Source organism: Amblyomma americanum, chromosome 8, assembly GCF_052857255.1.
Source record: "Amblyomma americanum isolate KBUSLIRL-KWMA chromosome 8, ASM5285725v1, whole genome shotgun sequence".
NCBI classification, from domain to species: domain Eukaryota; kingdom Metazoa; phylum Arthropoda; class Arachnida; order Ixodida; family Ixodidae; genus Amblyomma; species Amblyomma americanum.
In genome coordinates, this window is record NC_135504.1 from 4,713,765 (window position 1) to 4,729,298 (window position 15,534).

At 51.1% G+C, this 15,534-nt stretch overlaps 1 protein-coding gene across 1 annotated transcript; it reads right to left on the reverse strand.

The window, feature by feature from the left end:
• Window positions 1-3,886: 3,886 nt before the first annotated feature.
• Window positions 3,887-8,092, reverse strand: LOC144101625 (uncharacterized). The gene is made up of 3 exons (XM_077634766.1): window positions 7,960-8,092; window positions 6,983-7,309; window positions 3,887-4,048 (listed from the first exon to the last, which is right to left on the reverse strand). Exons 1-3 carry the CDS (start codon window positions 8,020-8,022, stop codon window positions 3,887-3,889), a joined length of 552 nt encoding a protein of 183 aa, XP_077490892.1. The 5' UTR covers window positions 8,023-8,092.
• Window positions 8,093-15,534: the final 7,442 nt, after the last annotated feature.

Consider the following 15,534-nt stretch of genomic DNA (forward strand, 5'->3'; position numbering starts at 1 on the left):
TCGCGAAGCTGTTGCGCTGCCTGAGGAGGAGGCCCCGCACGGGTCATGTGACCCTACAACGTTGCCCCTGGACATCAATTCCAGACTTGAGCCTTCCCACAGAAGCGAATTGCTCTCTCTTTTGCATCGGTACCACAACTGTTTCGCGACGACAACGCGAGTTCACCAGACGCGCGTGCCAAGCATAGAATAATTGTTGATACCGCGACGCCCCCGATTCGCCAACCGCCGTACCGCGTTTCCTTGAAGGAAAGGGAAACCATGCAAGACCAAGTGCGCGAAATGATTAACGCGACGTCATCCAGTCATACAACAGTCTGGGGGACACCCCTGTAGTACTGGTCAAGAAAAAAGACGGGACCCTTCGATTTTGCATTGACTACAGGCGACTCAATAAGGTGAACAAGAAGGACGTGTATCCACTACCTCGCATCGACGACACTCTAGACCCCCTCCGTCAAGCCAGCTATTTTTCGTCCATCGACTTGAAGAGTGGATACTAGCAGTTTTAAGTGGATGAGCGTGACCGCGAGAAGACCGCATTTATAACACCGGATGAACTCTACGAGTTTAAGGTCATGCCGTTTGGCCTGTGTACAGCGCCTGCGACATTGCAACGACTCATAGGTGCTGCGCGCGCCGGACTGATGTGGCAGACGTGTCTCGTGTCTCTGGATGGCGTTGTCATCTTCTCCAGCGCTTTTGCTGGCCATCTTGTGCCCCTTGAACCGGTTCTTCAATCTCTCCTGACCGCCGGACTCACGATCAAACCTTTGAAGTGCCGCTTCGCATACAGTGAGCTGAAGTTCCTAGGGCATATCGTCAGCAAAATGGGTGTGAAGCCCGATCCAGAGAAAACGGCTGCCGTAGAATCCTTCCCTCCACCATCCGACAAGAAGAGTGTCCGCAGCTTTCTCGGCCTCTGCGCGTACTTAAAACGTTTCGTTCGCAACTTCGCCCAGATTGCAGCGCCACTTTACCGCCTTACGAAGGATATCGTCGCCTTTGAGTGGACCGAAGAGCAGCAATCAGCATTCCACCAATTAAAGCACGCCCTTGCAGCGCCTCCAATACTAGGCCATTTCGATCAAGACGCCGACACTGAACTCCACACGGACGCCAGCAACGAAGGACTAGGGCCAGTACTTGTGCAATTCCAGGACGGCACTGAGCGGGTTATTGCCTACGCCAGCCGAGCTCTTTCAAAGCCTGAGGCCAATTAGTCGACAACTGAAAAAGAGTGTCTCGCTGTCATCTGGGGAATCACCAGATTCCGGCCGGATCTGTACGGTCGCCCTTTTCTTGTCGTTACCGACCACCATTCGCTGTGCTGACTGGCCAATCTCAAGGATCCCGCAGGCCGCCTTGCTTGGTGGAGCCTGCGGCTACAGGAGTACGACGTCACCATCTTCTACAAATCCGGCCGCAAACATCATGATGCTTACTGTTTCTCTCGAGCTTCCGTGAATCCGGCGCCAGGGGGCGATAATGACGAAGAGGACGGCTTCCTTGGGGCATTGGACAAGGAGGATATGGCTGCTCGGCAACGCAATGATCCTCAGATTCGTCAGCTGATGGCACACCTGTAAGGCCACGAAGACATGAAGTCCCGCGTTTTCCTGCGTATTCTGCTGACGTTCCGGATTCTGCACGGCGTATTGTACAAGCAGAAATTCGACAGCCGCCCGAGGTCATGGCTCCTTGTTGTACCAGAAGACCTGCGCGCCGAGGTGGCCCGAAGCTTGTGACGACGATCCGAAGCTTGTGACAGTTTGCCACCTTGGCTACAGCCAAACACTTGCACGTATTCGAGGAAAGTATTATTGGCTGAAACTTCATAAGTACGCCCGTCACTACGTAAAAATTGTCGAGAGTGCCAAAGGCGGAAAAGACCTTCTACACGACCAGCTGGCCTTCTTCAGCCGCTCGATACATCTCATGTTCCGTTCCACACAATCGGAATGGATTTTCTCGGCCCATTTCCAACGTCGCAGTAGGGTAACAGGTACATTTTTATAGCCACCGACTACCTAACCAGATACGCCGAGTCCCGAGCACTTCCGTCAGCGACGACTGTTGAGGCAGCTCAATTTTATATTGAGTGTATTGTGCTCAGTCACGGTGCCCCTGCCGTTTTGATCACGGACCGGGGTGTCACGTTTCTCGCACAGCTCACACAGGAGATCCTCCGTCTCAGCTGCACCAGCCGCCGCCGATCTACGGCGTAACACCCGCAAACCAATGGGCTGACGGAGAGGCTGAACAAGACAATGGCCGGCATGATCGCCATGTATGTGGACGTCGCCCATCCCATTTGGGACGAGGTACTGCCCTACGTTACGTTCGCGTATAACACCGCTGTCCAGGAGACGAGTACGGGCAGGGACATTTTCTTTTTCGTCCTTTTTATCGTCCCACAATAATACTTGTCCAGGAGACGACAGGTATGTCCCCTTTCCAACTGGCCCATGGCAGACAGGTCACCACGATGCTTGACGCTATGTTGCCACACGAGCAGTCTGTCGACGTAGTCGATGATGCCCGTCTAGTCTGCGAGCGCGCGGAGGAAGCTCGGCAGTTCGCTCGACTCCGCCTCTAGCACCAACAGCATACAAACGCTCGTCGGTACAATATCCGTCGTCGTGACGTCCATTTTTACCCTGGGGACAAGGTCTGGGTGTGGACGCCAGTACGCCTTCGAGGTCTCTCCGACAAACTCATGAAGCGCTACTTTGGCCTGTATACGGTTCTTCGCCGCATCGGTGAACTGAACTACGAGGTGCTGCCCGAAGGAATGCGACCGTCATCTAGTCGTTCCCCCCGCCCTGAAATTGTGCACGTAGTCCGGTTTAAGCCGTATTACACGCTATAATCGCCTGCATTTCCCACTGCCTTCTACATCAGCCAGCAAGATTTTCTGGGCCCGTGTGTGGTTTTCCGCCACGTGTTTTTGTTCTTGGGTTAGCATCAGGACGACGCTTCTTTAGAGGGAGAGGTAGTGAAGTGGGAGGTAGAGGAAGGACGCTGCTGCTGGCGGGCCTGCCTGTTTTCGTGCTCCTGCTATCACCTGTGCTCGCCGCAGGCGTCTACGTCAAGCAAGCCGTGACAATAGAGAAAAATGTATAAAAATTCGTATGTTTTCTGTATGTTTTCTGTATGGTGCCCATTAACGCATTAACCTTCCACACAATTTTCATGCGGTTTAAATAATAGTGCGCATGACGTCATGTGGGGTCCACACTTTTCATTATGCAATATCGAATCCATATGCTACAAATGCGTTCCGTATAATCCACATGAAAACGTCGAATTATGGTGTTGGTCATATGGAAACTTTCATAAGGTGTGGATGTAGTTGGGCAGTAATGGTTATTAGATTAAAGTTATTGAAAGCTAAAGGTCACTTGGGCAAGCGACACAAGTCGATGAAAATGAAAATGATTTTTTAGGTAAGAAAAGGGCGCAGTATCTGTCTCACATATCGGCGGGCACCTGAACCGTGCCGTAAGGGAAAGGATAAAGGAGGGAGTGAAAGAAGAGGGGCCGTAGTGGTCGTCTGCGGATAATTTCGACCACCTGGGGATCTTTAACGTGCACTAACATCGCACAGCACACTGGCGCATTTTGCGCTTCGCCTCCATCGAAACGCAGCGGCAGTGGTCGGGTTCGAACCCGGGTACTCCGGCTCAGTAGACGAGCGCCTTAACCCCTGAGCCACCGCGGCCACACAAATTGATGCCGCTGGCGACCCATGCAGAGTATTGTTTTTGAAGGACCGAACACTACTAACTGAAGGTCAGTCAGGGAGCCCTTCATCTTGAAACGGACGCAATATGGCTGATGATGATGCTGAAGTGTGAAGTGAGTGCTAGTCGCAAATCATGCCTCACGTATCGGCTCGTACTCGCCTGGCGTAGTCGAGCATAGCGCGCATGAAGTTCACGTTCAACTCCTGGCGCACCGATGACCTGTTCTGGGCGTGGCCACACACGAAGCGGTAGAAGTCGTCGCATGGTCCCACCGACCAGTCCATGGTGGCCCGGAACTCCTGCAGTGTCAACAGTGCGTAGCTACAGCATGCTCAAACGCTGAGTCAAGCGGGCATACGCGAGGCGGTGCGGATTGAGTATTGTATCACTTTTATTAAATTTCTCCTCCACTGGCGCTCCCTCCTTTTTCGAAATGACAGTAAGCAAAGGGATAATAGTGTACAAGGAAAGAACTGTTGCCGAAGAGAAGCGCTGTCTACTATACTGCGCTGCTGACTTGGATAATGAGTTACGAATTAGTTCAACTTTTTGTTCAGCCCCCACCTTTCCTATTGTCCTGTTCTGTCGCCAGAAGGTCGAAACAAACCAGACTACTTCACCCGCTCTTTCACGTAACCTGACCTTTAACCTAATACACATGCGTTTAAGTATTTCTTGAGTAGAGGTCAGAGCGCAGTTATCGTGCAGTTTCCTTTGCTTGAGGAGTACGAAGCCCGACCAGGCAAAGCACGAATGCTATAAAGAAACTACAAACAAACGCGACTATCTGTAATTCATTATCTTGCCGCGTTCTTCACTTTTCAGCAAGAGTAAAAACCAACGCGCTCAACTGTACATCAACTTGAGCAGTTCCTTATATAGCTTTGGCAACGATGAACGCTAGGTAAGGGAGGACAAGCCACCATTACGAAGACTCGAAGACATTTCGCCGGCCGTCCCATGGGAGGAGGAGCTGCAGCAGTAGCTGCAACCCACCTCCTCCCTCTCAACTCACGGGAGTATTCTGGCGTCACCTGTGTCAAGGCCATCAGGATGACCGCATGGCCGCACATCGTACGTTCTCGAGAGTGTGTGGACATAGTGCGTAGCTGACGGCGGTGACATACCCTCCGGGAAAAGCTTCCCATCCAGCTGTCGTTAAGAGAGCTCACCAGCTACAAGGCAACTCAGGTTTGAACTTTCTCAGTCGATAGATGTCAGCACTTAAGTACCACAAAAATGAGGTAAGTTCTATGTCCCGTCCAAGTGCGTAAGTTCCAGCTCATACCATGGTGCACCTCACTCGTATGTGTACCTTGCTAACAGATGAATCTTACTCATTGGCGTACCTCACTTCATGTAGACCTCACCTCGCGGTGCACCTCACTCACATGTCTTCATCACTCATCGGCAGCTCACTTATTGGTGTAGTTTACTCATAGGTGTACTTTCGGGTACATAAGTGCCCAGCACAAGGTTCGCTGGCTCAAATGCATTGCTGTGTCACCAGAGTCATGTTGTGGTTCGAGATTAGCGCGTCTATTTAGCACGCCAAGGGGCGCTCACCTCTGAGCGGCCTCTCTGCCCCCTGGTGCGAGAACCAGTCCACACATCACAGCGTATGATGCCACTGTGGTAACTGCCGGCAAGGTAGATTTTTTATAATTTTACCAGCAGCTCGCTTCTGCGAGCTGCCGAAGCTTTGCTTCGCTTGTCAAGCCGAAGGGCTGGAACGCCGTTCCGTTTGTATTTTTGGACGACCACCCCTTCTATGAGGAATGGAGATGGTTATGAGACATATGAAATGCTTTAATGTAAATCATAATTATTCACACCACAATGTTTGCTATATGCACTTTTGAAAAATAAGTACTGATGCAATGGCCAGCGTGGTTCCAGCCAAGATAACGCATCAGGAAAGATGGGTCAGTTATTGTTACACAGCCATCACTTAAACATTTGGGTGGGGCACCAACCAATCGGCGCGAAGTCATGTGTACATATGGACACTCCGAAAATTCGGGCCCTCGTTTCACAATCGAACTCATGCGTCGTCGCCCGTTATAAAAGCGCCTGCGCTAAGGTGCTACACTTACTTTGCAAGGCGAGTCCGCCTTTTAAAGCGAAAGCTTTATTGGCCGCAAACTCGCGATTTCGCCGTGGCGGTACTCCATCGAGGCACGTGACGTCACAACGCGCGTCTCGCCGCGGACGGTTACTGTGCTTCGCGCGCTCGCCGCGCTACTGGCAGGACGTCACACCGCGCCGCTCGCCGCCGCCACCGTTTGGTAGGACGTGCGTGACACCGCGTTCCTCGTCGTTGCGCTCGCCTCCGCTCGCTTCGACAGCTGCGTCGCATGCGCGATAAGATGTCACAGGATTGAAAAGGAGAGCTGGCGTGCGCCGCAACAACAGTTGATGCGACAGTATGGACGGCAGCGATTCTGATAAGCTGGAGGAGGCCTGGAATCGACAGCGGAACGAGTTGAAGAGGAAACGAATTGCCCAGGAAACAGACGAACAGCGCGCCGAACGACTGGCTAAACGCTGCCGTGAATATGCCACCGCGAGACAGGCACGTTTAACGTCCGATGTCTCGACCGCTAGCAGTAGCGACAGCAGCCGGAAGAGAGACCAGAGTCCTGCTTCACTGAATACGGCCCGTGATGAACCATGGTATGCGACCAAGAGACTACAGCGGCGGGCTCAAGAAACCGAAGAACAATGTGCCGTTAGCCTAGAGAATAGGCGTAAAAGTGACGCGACCCCTTCAACCCTTGGATAGCCTCGGTGCTGAAATCAAACATGGACCTATAGGTCATACTGGACGTTTATGGCTGTGCTTCATACGTTGTGGAATATGTGAACAAGGCCAACCGGGGAGTTTCACACTTGCTTTCGCTACATATATCCTGGCATAGCCGAGCTAAGCCACTGCCATTTTATTTTCACAAGGCCGTTCTGCGCATGCGCCCCTCTTCTCCTCCTGCTCCACTGAATGAAAACCGCTAGCTCCTACTGCGCATGCGCAGTTCATGCTAGTGACAGGCGCATACAACAGATGGCGGCAGCTGTCAAGCACACACTTGCCGCGCCTCAGGCGCAGCTGGCTCTTTGCGAAACCATGCTTTTCTCATGTGTTTGCAACCCGCCACGGACGAATTTTTGCCACTGCCCAGAGGGCGCCACTGGTAGAGAAAAAGGAGGATTGGCACGGCAGTGCAAGCGCGTACCTTGATGTATCGCATGCAGTCCTCGTCGCAGTGCGGAGGCTCGACGTCCAGGTATCGCGCCACGAGCAGCGCCGTCACGCACACGGCTGCGACCAGTACTGCGGCCGAGCAGCAGCAGCACGCCTTGCGCCAGGGGAACTCGGAGGCCCAGTGGGAGAGGGCATCGGGCAGTTCCACGTACAGCGCGTTGGCAACGAGCTCCCCCAGCGGTGGCAATGGCGGTTCGGCGCCTCCGTCTGGTCTGTGCGGGGGCTCGGGCGCCATTGAGGAGGCCGAGGCACGGCTGTGCTCTGCGTAGAAGTCCAGGGGCTGCTGCGGCCGCGTGCGCTGCGGGACGCAGAAAGAAGGCCGGGTGACCAATTAATGAACGCACTAAGTGTCTACATTCGTCCACCTAAAAGTGACATGTACAATGGCCTCTGAAACTCCCTTGGACGTCCTGCGGATGTCCTGAACGTCTGCTGGACGTCCATGGCAGTTTTAACGTCCACTGAGCTGCAGTTGGTTAGAAGGGTGTGAAAGGTGGAGTAACTCACCCCCTGGGCATGGAAACACTACGAGACCAGTGAGAAACCGCGGATGCGTTTTGTTGAGGGCGAAATGTACAGGACGCCGTGGGCTGCTCAGGCCAGCGCGTCATGCATACTCCGCGCATCAATAGAATTGATCGTCTATAGCTTTTCGTGCTTTTGATTTTCAGACATTGGGCCCAAGGAACCGCTCCTCAAAGCCCTCTACAGCCAGTCCAATATCCACTCTCCGCCCACATTCGATAGATCAAAGGCACACGTCTCACTACGCCGTCCCTACAACTACACGACGACCAAACAACGACGGTCGTCGAAGTAGGCTCGGACTTGAGCTGGAAGGAAAAAAAATCCCTCACTTTTCAAAGATAACTTTGCATTTCGAGCATTCCTGCAAGCGCGCGCGTTGCCTCCAGCCGATGTCCTAGGCGCGGAGAATTAGGCGCTCACCTTGGGCTTGGCCTTCTTGGCCCTGGCGCTGATAATCTTGCGCAAATTGGGCAGGTAGTGCATGACTATCGCTGCCGGTGCCGCGGATGCCTTGGTCCAGGTTGAGAGCTTGGAGAACGCGTGACCGACCCGGCGAGAGGAGAAATCTTCTTCTGCTTCTCCCCTTCTGGTGTTGGCACGTGCCCGTCTCCTTGCACGCGCCTCTGATTGCTCGTGGAGGAAAAAGTGCCAGTCTGACCGACCGTCAGGGTTTAACAATGCGCCCATCTGCGTATTTTGTGGTAAGCACGAAACCATAGACCATTTTTTTGTTGTTTTGTCGCCGGACACTATGATGCGAAGACGGTTTTTAGAGAAACCTCTACAACAGCTTGGCCTTTCTTTGAACAGCCCAGTCTTTTTTAGTTTGGAGCCACCATACTTGGGTACAGCCACAAGCCTGTTTTTACTGCCTTGCAAATTTTTTTAATGGAATCAAGACGGCTACCTTGTTATTTTTTTATTTTTCAATATTTTTATTCTTACAATTATCATTATCATTTAACTACTCGGCTATACACATCAATCTCTGAGAGAGCTTGAAGAAATCGGAATGAAAATCAAGGAAACAAAGCGGTGCGAGTAGAATAACTAAATTTGTAAGAATTAATCAGAAAGAAAATATTTTTGAGAGGAAAGTAGAGGCATTGAGAAGTTAACGCAAAAATCTTCCGGTTTCAATATTATATCGCGAAGAAGCACACACACCTGCTTAAGGGTATGCCCTTTGACGGTTACACCAAAGCAGAGGAGGACGGGAAGAGTAAATTGCAGCCTTAATTGAGCGAGAAGATTTTGCAAAAACTGAATTCACTGCCGTGCAAACCCCCGGCAGTAGAGGATGAAATGATCTATCGTTTCAACGTCCGCATGACGCACATAGATTCCACGGCGTGAACCCAGAACGGTATAAATATAGCTGCCAGTGTCGGAATCCGCTAAGCACTTGTTCTTTCCTCCGCGTGAGCTTTATGACCATCCAATTGGAACATACCAAAACTGAAACTCAGGATACAACAGATACCAATCGGTGCACTGCCACTGACTTTCCAAACGTTTTTTTCTCCTGACTTTTTTGTCTTTGCTTCTTTGTTTTCGAGTCGTTCGGAGCCGCCACTTGTCGTTGAGATCGCTAACTGAACGCCCTACTCTACAAACCCGAAATCCTTCCTATGACTACGTCTTCTCCCCGATGACACCCTGTATTGCCGCAATGTCCACACTGCCAGGCCTGAACTGCTGTTTGTATTTTCCCAACGGCTTTATTCTGCTGCTCTGAAGATACGTGAAGTGCCTGCCGACCTTTGGCCATCTCGGCTTGTCGCGCACGTACAACCAAATACGCCGGCTCTTTTTTTGTCTGGTTTGTATTGCATCATACTGTTGTCTCTTGTGGCCTTTAGTCCGTTTTACTCCGTGCCACTGATCGATGCACTTCATTTTTTATTCTCTTTGTTCTGCCTCACAATAACAGTTTTCAGCATTGGCATAAGCGACGGACATTCCCTCTTGATCTCTTTTAACCTTTTGATATTCACCCTCACCTTTTTATCGCGTTGGTCTGAACCTGCAGGGTTCTTTGCCGTTTCCCGATCCGGTGATGAGTGGAATGCCAATGGCAATTGTTATGCGGTCAGGTGTGCTATAACACATCCGTTAGTCAGAAGCTGGACGATGAAATTTAGATTGTCTTCTTCAAAATTTTATTCTTAACGAGCGTGCTCCAAGAGAATTATTCACTGACCGTGTTCTCTGCTTACTCTTTAAAGTTGGCGATGATATCTTACGCTGGTGATCCATTATCGCAAGCTGGCCACATCCTATAATCGACACCAACGTCCTTACTAAACGGCTCAGCCCAATATCCATCCAACGTATTCGTGTAAGCCGACCACAAGGTTTATGGCGCTACCTTGTGCTACGTTCGCCGAGAATGCTTCCGGCGACAATACCACCTGCTCAACCACACAGTACGCACGAGGTGCCATCGCGTAAAACGATCTGTCGTGCCAATTTTCCTGCACCCCCCTCTTCGTGCCACAAGCCTATAAGACTTAAAATCTATCAGGAGTTAGTTACGGCCTCTAGCACAGATAGGACCTCTTCTCTCTTGATGCGTTTGGCCTTCTACGGCGTCCTTGTCTTCACATCGAGTGGGAACAAATTCTTCTCGCCGAACACTGGCCCCCATCGTCTGTTTGGTAAGGTAGCCGACGTGAGCTTCCGCGCTCGCTTCTCCGACCTTGCCCACTCGCATCGCAATTCGCGTTACTAATCTAGCTCCGATTAAGCCTTACTGCTTCCGGGTAGCTTGCAGCGTCCGCTTAAGGGACATATGGATCTTCCGAAAATTTTCGCTCGAGCGCCTCAACTCGGGCTTGCCTCCTGCCGCTTTATACTGGATTTTCGCTTGGATCGTAGTCCAGGATCTTAGCTAAGAAAATATTTGTTGATGGGTACCCTAGTTTTTCGAGAGATATGGTTTTTCGGAAGGCGTTAAAATCAGTTACTTTGGTTTTGCACGCACTCCCAGGAATTCTTAAACCTGCGTCTTCAATCCTGGTCTTTAAAATTCAGTCGTCACTGCCCAGTGTTTCCTCTACGTTGGTCTAGGTAGGTCCTTTAGGTAGAATTTGTTTGTTGGTCGAAACTCAGTGTCGCGGCAAGCGGTGCGACCGTCGCAAAAGAGAAGGCTGAAGTGCGCCACGCGCCTCGAGTTGAGCGTGCTGTGTTCAGTGAGAAGACCCCGTTGCAGGCCTGACTTCGCCGCTTCAACTGGTTCGCTCTATCGTGCACTGGTTCTCTTATCGACTCCGTGAGTCACTTGCTTATTGCTGGTTCATTCGCACACTCCTATCCTCCATTAACTTGCTCTCTTAACCTTCGTGAGAGTCGGCACAGTGTCAGCATCAGGCTGCAATGGTTGATACATCTCAGTCTTGCCTCTAAACGAACGCTACGCGCATGACTGCGTGCTGTCCAACCAGAAGTAATATATGCGCACGACGCAAATCCTAAAACGCGCGTTCCGAAAACTCGCGCTTTTCAATGTAGAAGCCCCCATCAGTATTTGCCAGCTGCAGTCGGTACAAAATACTGGCCGCCATCACAGGGCGGAAGACTGTCACTCTGATTGTACTCGCGAAATGCAGTTGCCACAGTTTAAAAGCAACAGCGCAGTGTCACATAAAATGTGAGCTGACGTATTGTACATCGTAAATGCGCGCTGTTCATCCCAACGCCTTGTTTGCCCCGAAGACTTGAGCTGGTCTTACCGGTCATTGTGGATGATGTGGAGGTAACCGTCGTGACGAGTGAGTGAGTGAGTGAAAACATTTATTGATTTCCAAAGGTATTCGCGGATCGAAGGCTCCGTCGTCTTCGTGCTCGCGCCGGCGACTAGAGTCTTCTTTCAGCAAGGGTGGGCCCCTATTCCAAGGCTCCACTGAGTCGTGCTGCACCGGTCGCGTGCTCTATAAAGGCCCTCTGGGCCGTGAGCTCGCTGCTGGTGAGACGGCTCTCCCATTGCTCCGCACTCGGGTGTTTGTGTTTGTGAAATGCCTCGTTACGTTCGCATTCCCATGTGATGTGGTAGAGTGTGGGTATGGCTCCGCACCACGGACAGGTGTCCCTGTATTGCGATGGGTACATTTTGCTTAGTATATATAAATTGGGGAAGGAGTTCGTTTGCAATCTGCGCCAAGCAGTGGCCTCCTCCTTTGTCAGAGCTTTGTGTGGTGGCGGGTATCTAATCCTGACGCCTTTGCATAGGTTTAAAAGTTCTGAGTATCCCCCCTCGCAGGCTTGAAGGTGAAGACCCGGGGCGTGTGACTGCCCGGCTCGGATTGCTTCCCCTCGAGCTAAGCTGTCCGCCCTTTCGTTCCCCTCTATTCCCGCGTGGCCTGGGATCCAAATTAAATTATGCCTGAGTTTTTCCAACCATGCAGGGGCTACCCCGCCGAGTATCCTAAGGGCCGTTTTGCTGACTCTGCCCTTTGTATAGTTTTTGCACGTTTCTTTCGAATCTGTTAGTATGTTGAGTGGGCGACTGGTTCTGTAACCTTCTGCTGCCGCCAGCGCGACGGCAATTTCCTCGGCCTCCGCTGCGCCCGCGACTTTTGCTGCGGCGCTCGTTAGCATTCTTCCTTTGCTGTCTACGACTACCAGTGCGGCTGCGTGTTCTGACCCGCACGGGTAGACGGCAGCGTCCGTGTATACTGTGTTTTCTTCCGAGGCTAGCGTTTTCTCTACGTACTCCGCCCTAGCCTTGCGTCGGTTTGCGTGAAGGTTAGGGTCCATATTTCTCGGTATGGGCTTAACGTTAAAGGTTTCTCTAAGGTGGTCCGGCATCTCCGCGTATCTGTCTGTCAGTCCGCAAGTGTCCCGACCCAGCCTTTTCAGGAGCGCCCGTCCCGCAGGAGTTCCTCTTAGTCTTTTTGTGCTCCCAGCAGCAATTCCGCGAGTTAGTCGAAAGTGTTGCTGATGCCTAATTGTAGCAGTTTCTTGGTTGACGTGTTTCTGGGTAAGTGGAGAGCCGTCTTGTAAGCCTTCCTCAGGATGGTGTCGGCTTGTTCTCTCTCCGCCTTGGTGGTTGCGTGGTACGGCAGGGAGTACGTAACTCGGCTGACTATGAGGCTGTTTACTAGCTTGAGGGTGTCTTCCTCTCTCATGCCGTATCTCTTTTGAGAGACGCGGTTGATCATGCGGCCCACCTGCTCTGCCGCTTTGCTTAGCAGGCTAATGGTGTGACTGCATTTGCGGCTGCCTTGTAGCCACATGCCCAAGATTCTTATCATGTTCTTTTCGGGTATGAGTTGACCCTCGAGGGTGACTTCCAGGGTTGCTTGGGTGGGATGTCTGCCGATTCTGAGGAGCTCCGATTTCTCTGCCGAGCACCGCAGTCCTCTTTCCTGTGTGTAATTTTCCACGCAGGTGGCAGCTTCTTGCAGCCTTTCTTGTTTTTCGCCTAGGGATCCCCGGGTGGTCCAGACCGTGATGTCGTCGGCGTACATCGCGTGCTGAATTCCCTCGATCATCTTTAGTTTGTTTGCTAGTCCAATCATTGCCACGTTGAAGAGGACGGGCGAGATGACCGAGCCTTGAGGTGTGCCTTTACACGGGGTGTGGAAGACGTCGCTTTTTAGGTCGCCTAGCCCTACCGTTGCCGTTCTGTAGCTGAGAAAGTCCCTGACGTAGTCGTGGGTTCTCTTTACGCAGTTGGCGTCGTTCAGGCCCTCCATGATGGCCACGTGGCTCACGTTGTCAAAGGCCCCCTTTATGTCGATGGCCATGACCACGTTTTCGCCCGCTTTCGGCATCGTTTCGAGCACTTCTTCCTTGAGTTGGAGTAGCACGTCTTGCGTGGATAGGTTGGCTCTGAACCCAAACATGCTGTCCGGGTACAGTTGCTCCTTTTCTAGATGATTTTGGATTCTTCTGGTTATTATTTTCTCATACAGCTTCCCCAGGCACGACGTGAGTGATATCGGCCTGAGGTTCTCTATCTGTAGTTTCTTGCCTGGTTTCGGGATCATCACGACGACGGCGTGTTTCCATTCCGCCGGGACTCTTCCTTCCTGCCATAGCGTGTTTAGATATTTGGTCAGTTGGTCTATTGCCTCGTCGTTGAGGTTGCGAATTAAGGAGTTTCGGATCTTGTCTGCTCCTGCCGCTGTGTTTTTTGTTGCCGATGCCACCGCTTCCATCACTTCTCTCGTGATGGGTCTGTCCATCGTGGGGTTGTCTTCTCCGCGGTATTCTTCTTTATAACTTTCGACTTGGTCTTTGCCGTAGCATTTGACCTTGACTTCCTCTAGTAGTTGCTCGTCTGTTCTTTGGTATTGATGGGTTAGCCGCTGTATCGCTTTGCTGCTTTCCGATTTGTTTTTGCTCGGATCCAAGAGGGCCTTGAGGATCTGCCACGTCCTAGCCGTGCTGAGGGTGCCGTTCAGCGAGTTGCTAAACTGTTGCCATCCCTGTCTTGCCAGCTGGTTCGCGTACTCCTCCGCCTGCCTGGTAATGTCCGCAATTTCCTTCCCCTCCCTCTTTCTTTTCCAACAATTATTATAGCGCTTTAGCACCCTAAAGTCATATGAGGTGTTTTTAACTTTTTATTAATAATTTTGCAGCCTAAATAACGCGGCATAGTGGTGATGAATGGAAAAACGCGCTAGAGGTATTGCATTTGGTGAATTGCTAGTCTTTGAATTTGGCAGACGCAGTATCTAGCGGGTGAAAAACACTAATGCCAAGCTGGAAGCTCTCCACAGGGCACAGTGCTGGACGTCAGCTGGAACTTTTCTGCTTTTGTTACTAAGCAGTCCGAGGAATCGTCACGATAAGCTTTTCTGGAAACTAAGAGCAAGTACATAGTATATACGTGGTTACAAAACAAGTGAAATAAAGTTCTGTATTTTTTTGATGCGCTGGACAAGGTGACAGCATCAACATGTCGCCGATGCGTTTGTTGGTCGGCATGGGTGTTTTGTGCACCTTGTGCTGTTAACTTCCGTCAGTGACTAGCGCTGGGTTCCTTCACGACCCGTTTTCTCTACCTTTCCTGTTTTCGCGTGCTTGGACATCGTGACTTTGAGCTATTAAAACAGAGGGCCGATTTCCATTATTTGATACATTTCCATCTTGTGCCACGTACTTAATCCTACGTAGGGCACTCCGGTTGTGAGCTTCACAACAAAGAAACCAATTGTTGTGCAGGCAGGTGCTCCTGCTTGCTCCGAATCACTATTTCTTGAATCCAGCGCAATGACCAGATGTCGTCGCTTTTATCACGCTCTGGGTCTTGTTGAGCTGTGGAGACTGACGAATTAAGTGACGCACTCCGTACAAGACACTACAGGTGTCCTTTTTTCTTCCCAGTTCACTAGACACGCACCGATTTTTATCTTTTGCAGGTTGCCGGTCTCATGTTCAGCATGTCGTATGACACTTCCTACTATGACCCTGCGGCTTGCCCCCAAGCTTACAGCCAGTATGAGTATGAACAGACTACATACGGACAGTCCATGTATGATACGCAAATGAGCACGCAAGCCTTCACGTCGAAACCTGAAGGTAAGTGTGGAAGCAGCATTCAGCGAGACCGGGCTACCAGGCTACCAGACAAATTCACGAACTCTGGTTGACAAACCATCTGCATCTGAGAATCTGCAAAACATGCACAATTAGTAAAACTCCATAGCCTAACTATACCAAGGATGGGATGGGGGGCTTCTAGTGCCAAGTGAAAAAATTGACCTAAATTATTGAGATTTTTTCTGATACACCCGACTGCCGACTTGCCTTGTATGACCGATCCCGTGATAAAAATAATCCAGGAGCTGTACTGCGAATTACAGTTCGGTATAAATGACTTCGTAAAGTTTTTCGATATTTTGTCGGGGCATATTTATGCACACCGAGTGAAATCTGAACGAAAGTCTGAGCCCACATGAAATACACGTCTTGAGCGATGCCGATGTCGATACTGTATTCAAACGTGCTTCTTCTTCATAAGACTTTTAAACCACTGTATTGAAT

Coding starts and splice junctions, on each gene's coding strand:
- LOC144101625 (XM_077634766.1), bottom strand. CDS start 8,022: ATGCACTACCTGCCCAATTTGCGCAAGATTATCAGCGCCAGGGCCAAG. Junction 7,310..7,959: donor CCAAGAAGGCCAAGCCCAAG/GTGAGCGCCTAA, acceptor TGCGTCCCGCAG/CGCACGCGGCCGCAGCAGCC. Junction 4,049..6,982: donor ACTGCATGCGATACATCAAG/GTACGCGCTTGC, acceptor TTGACACTGCAG/GAGTTCCGGGCCACCATGGA.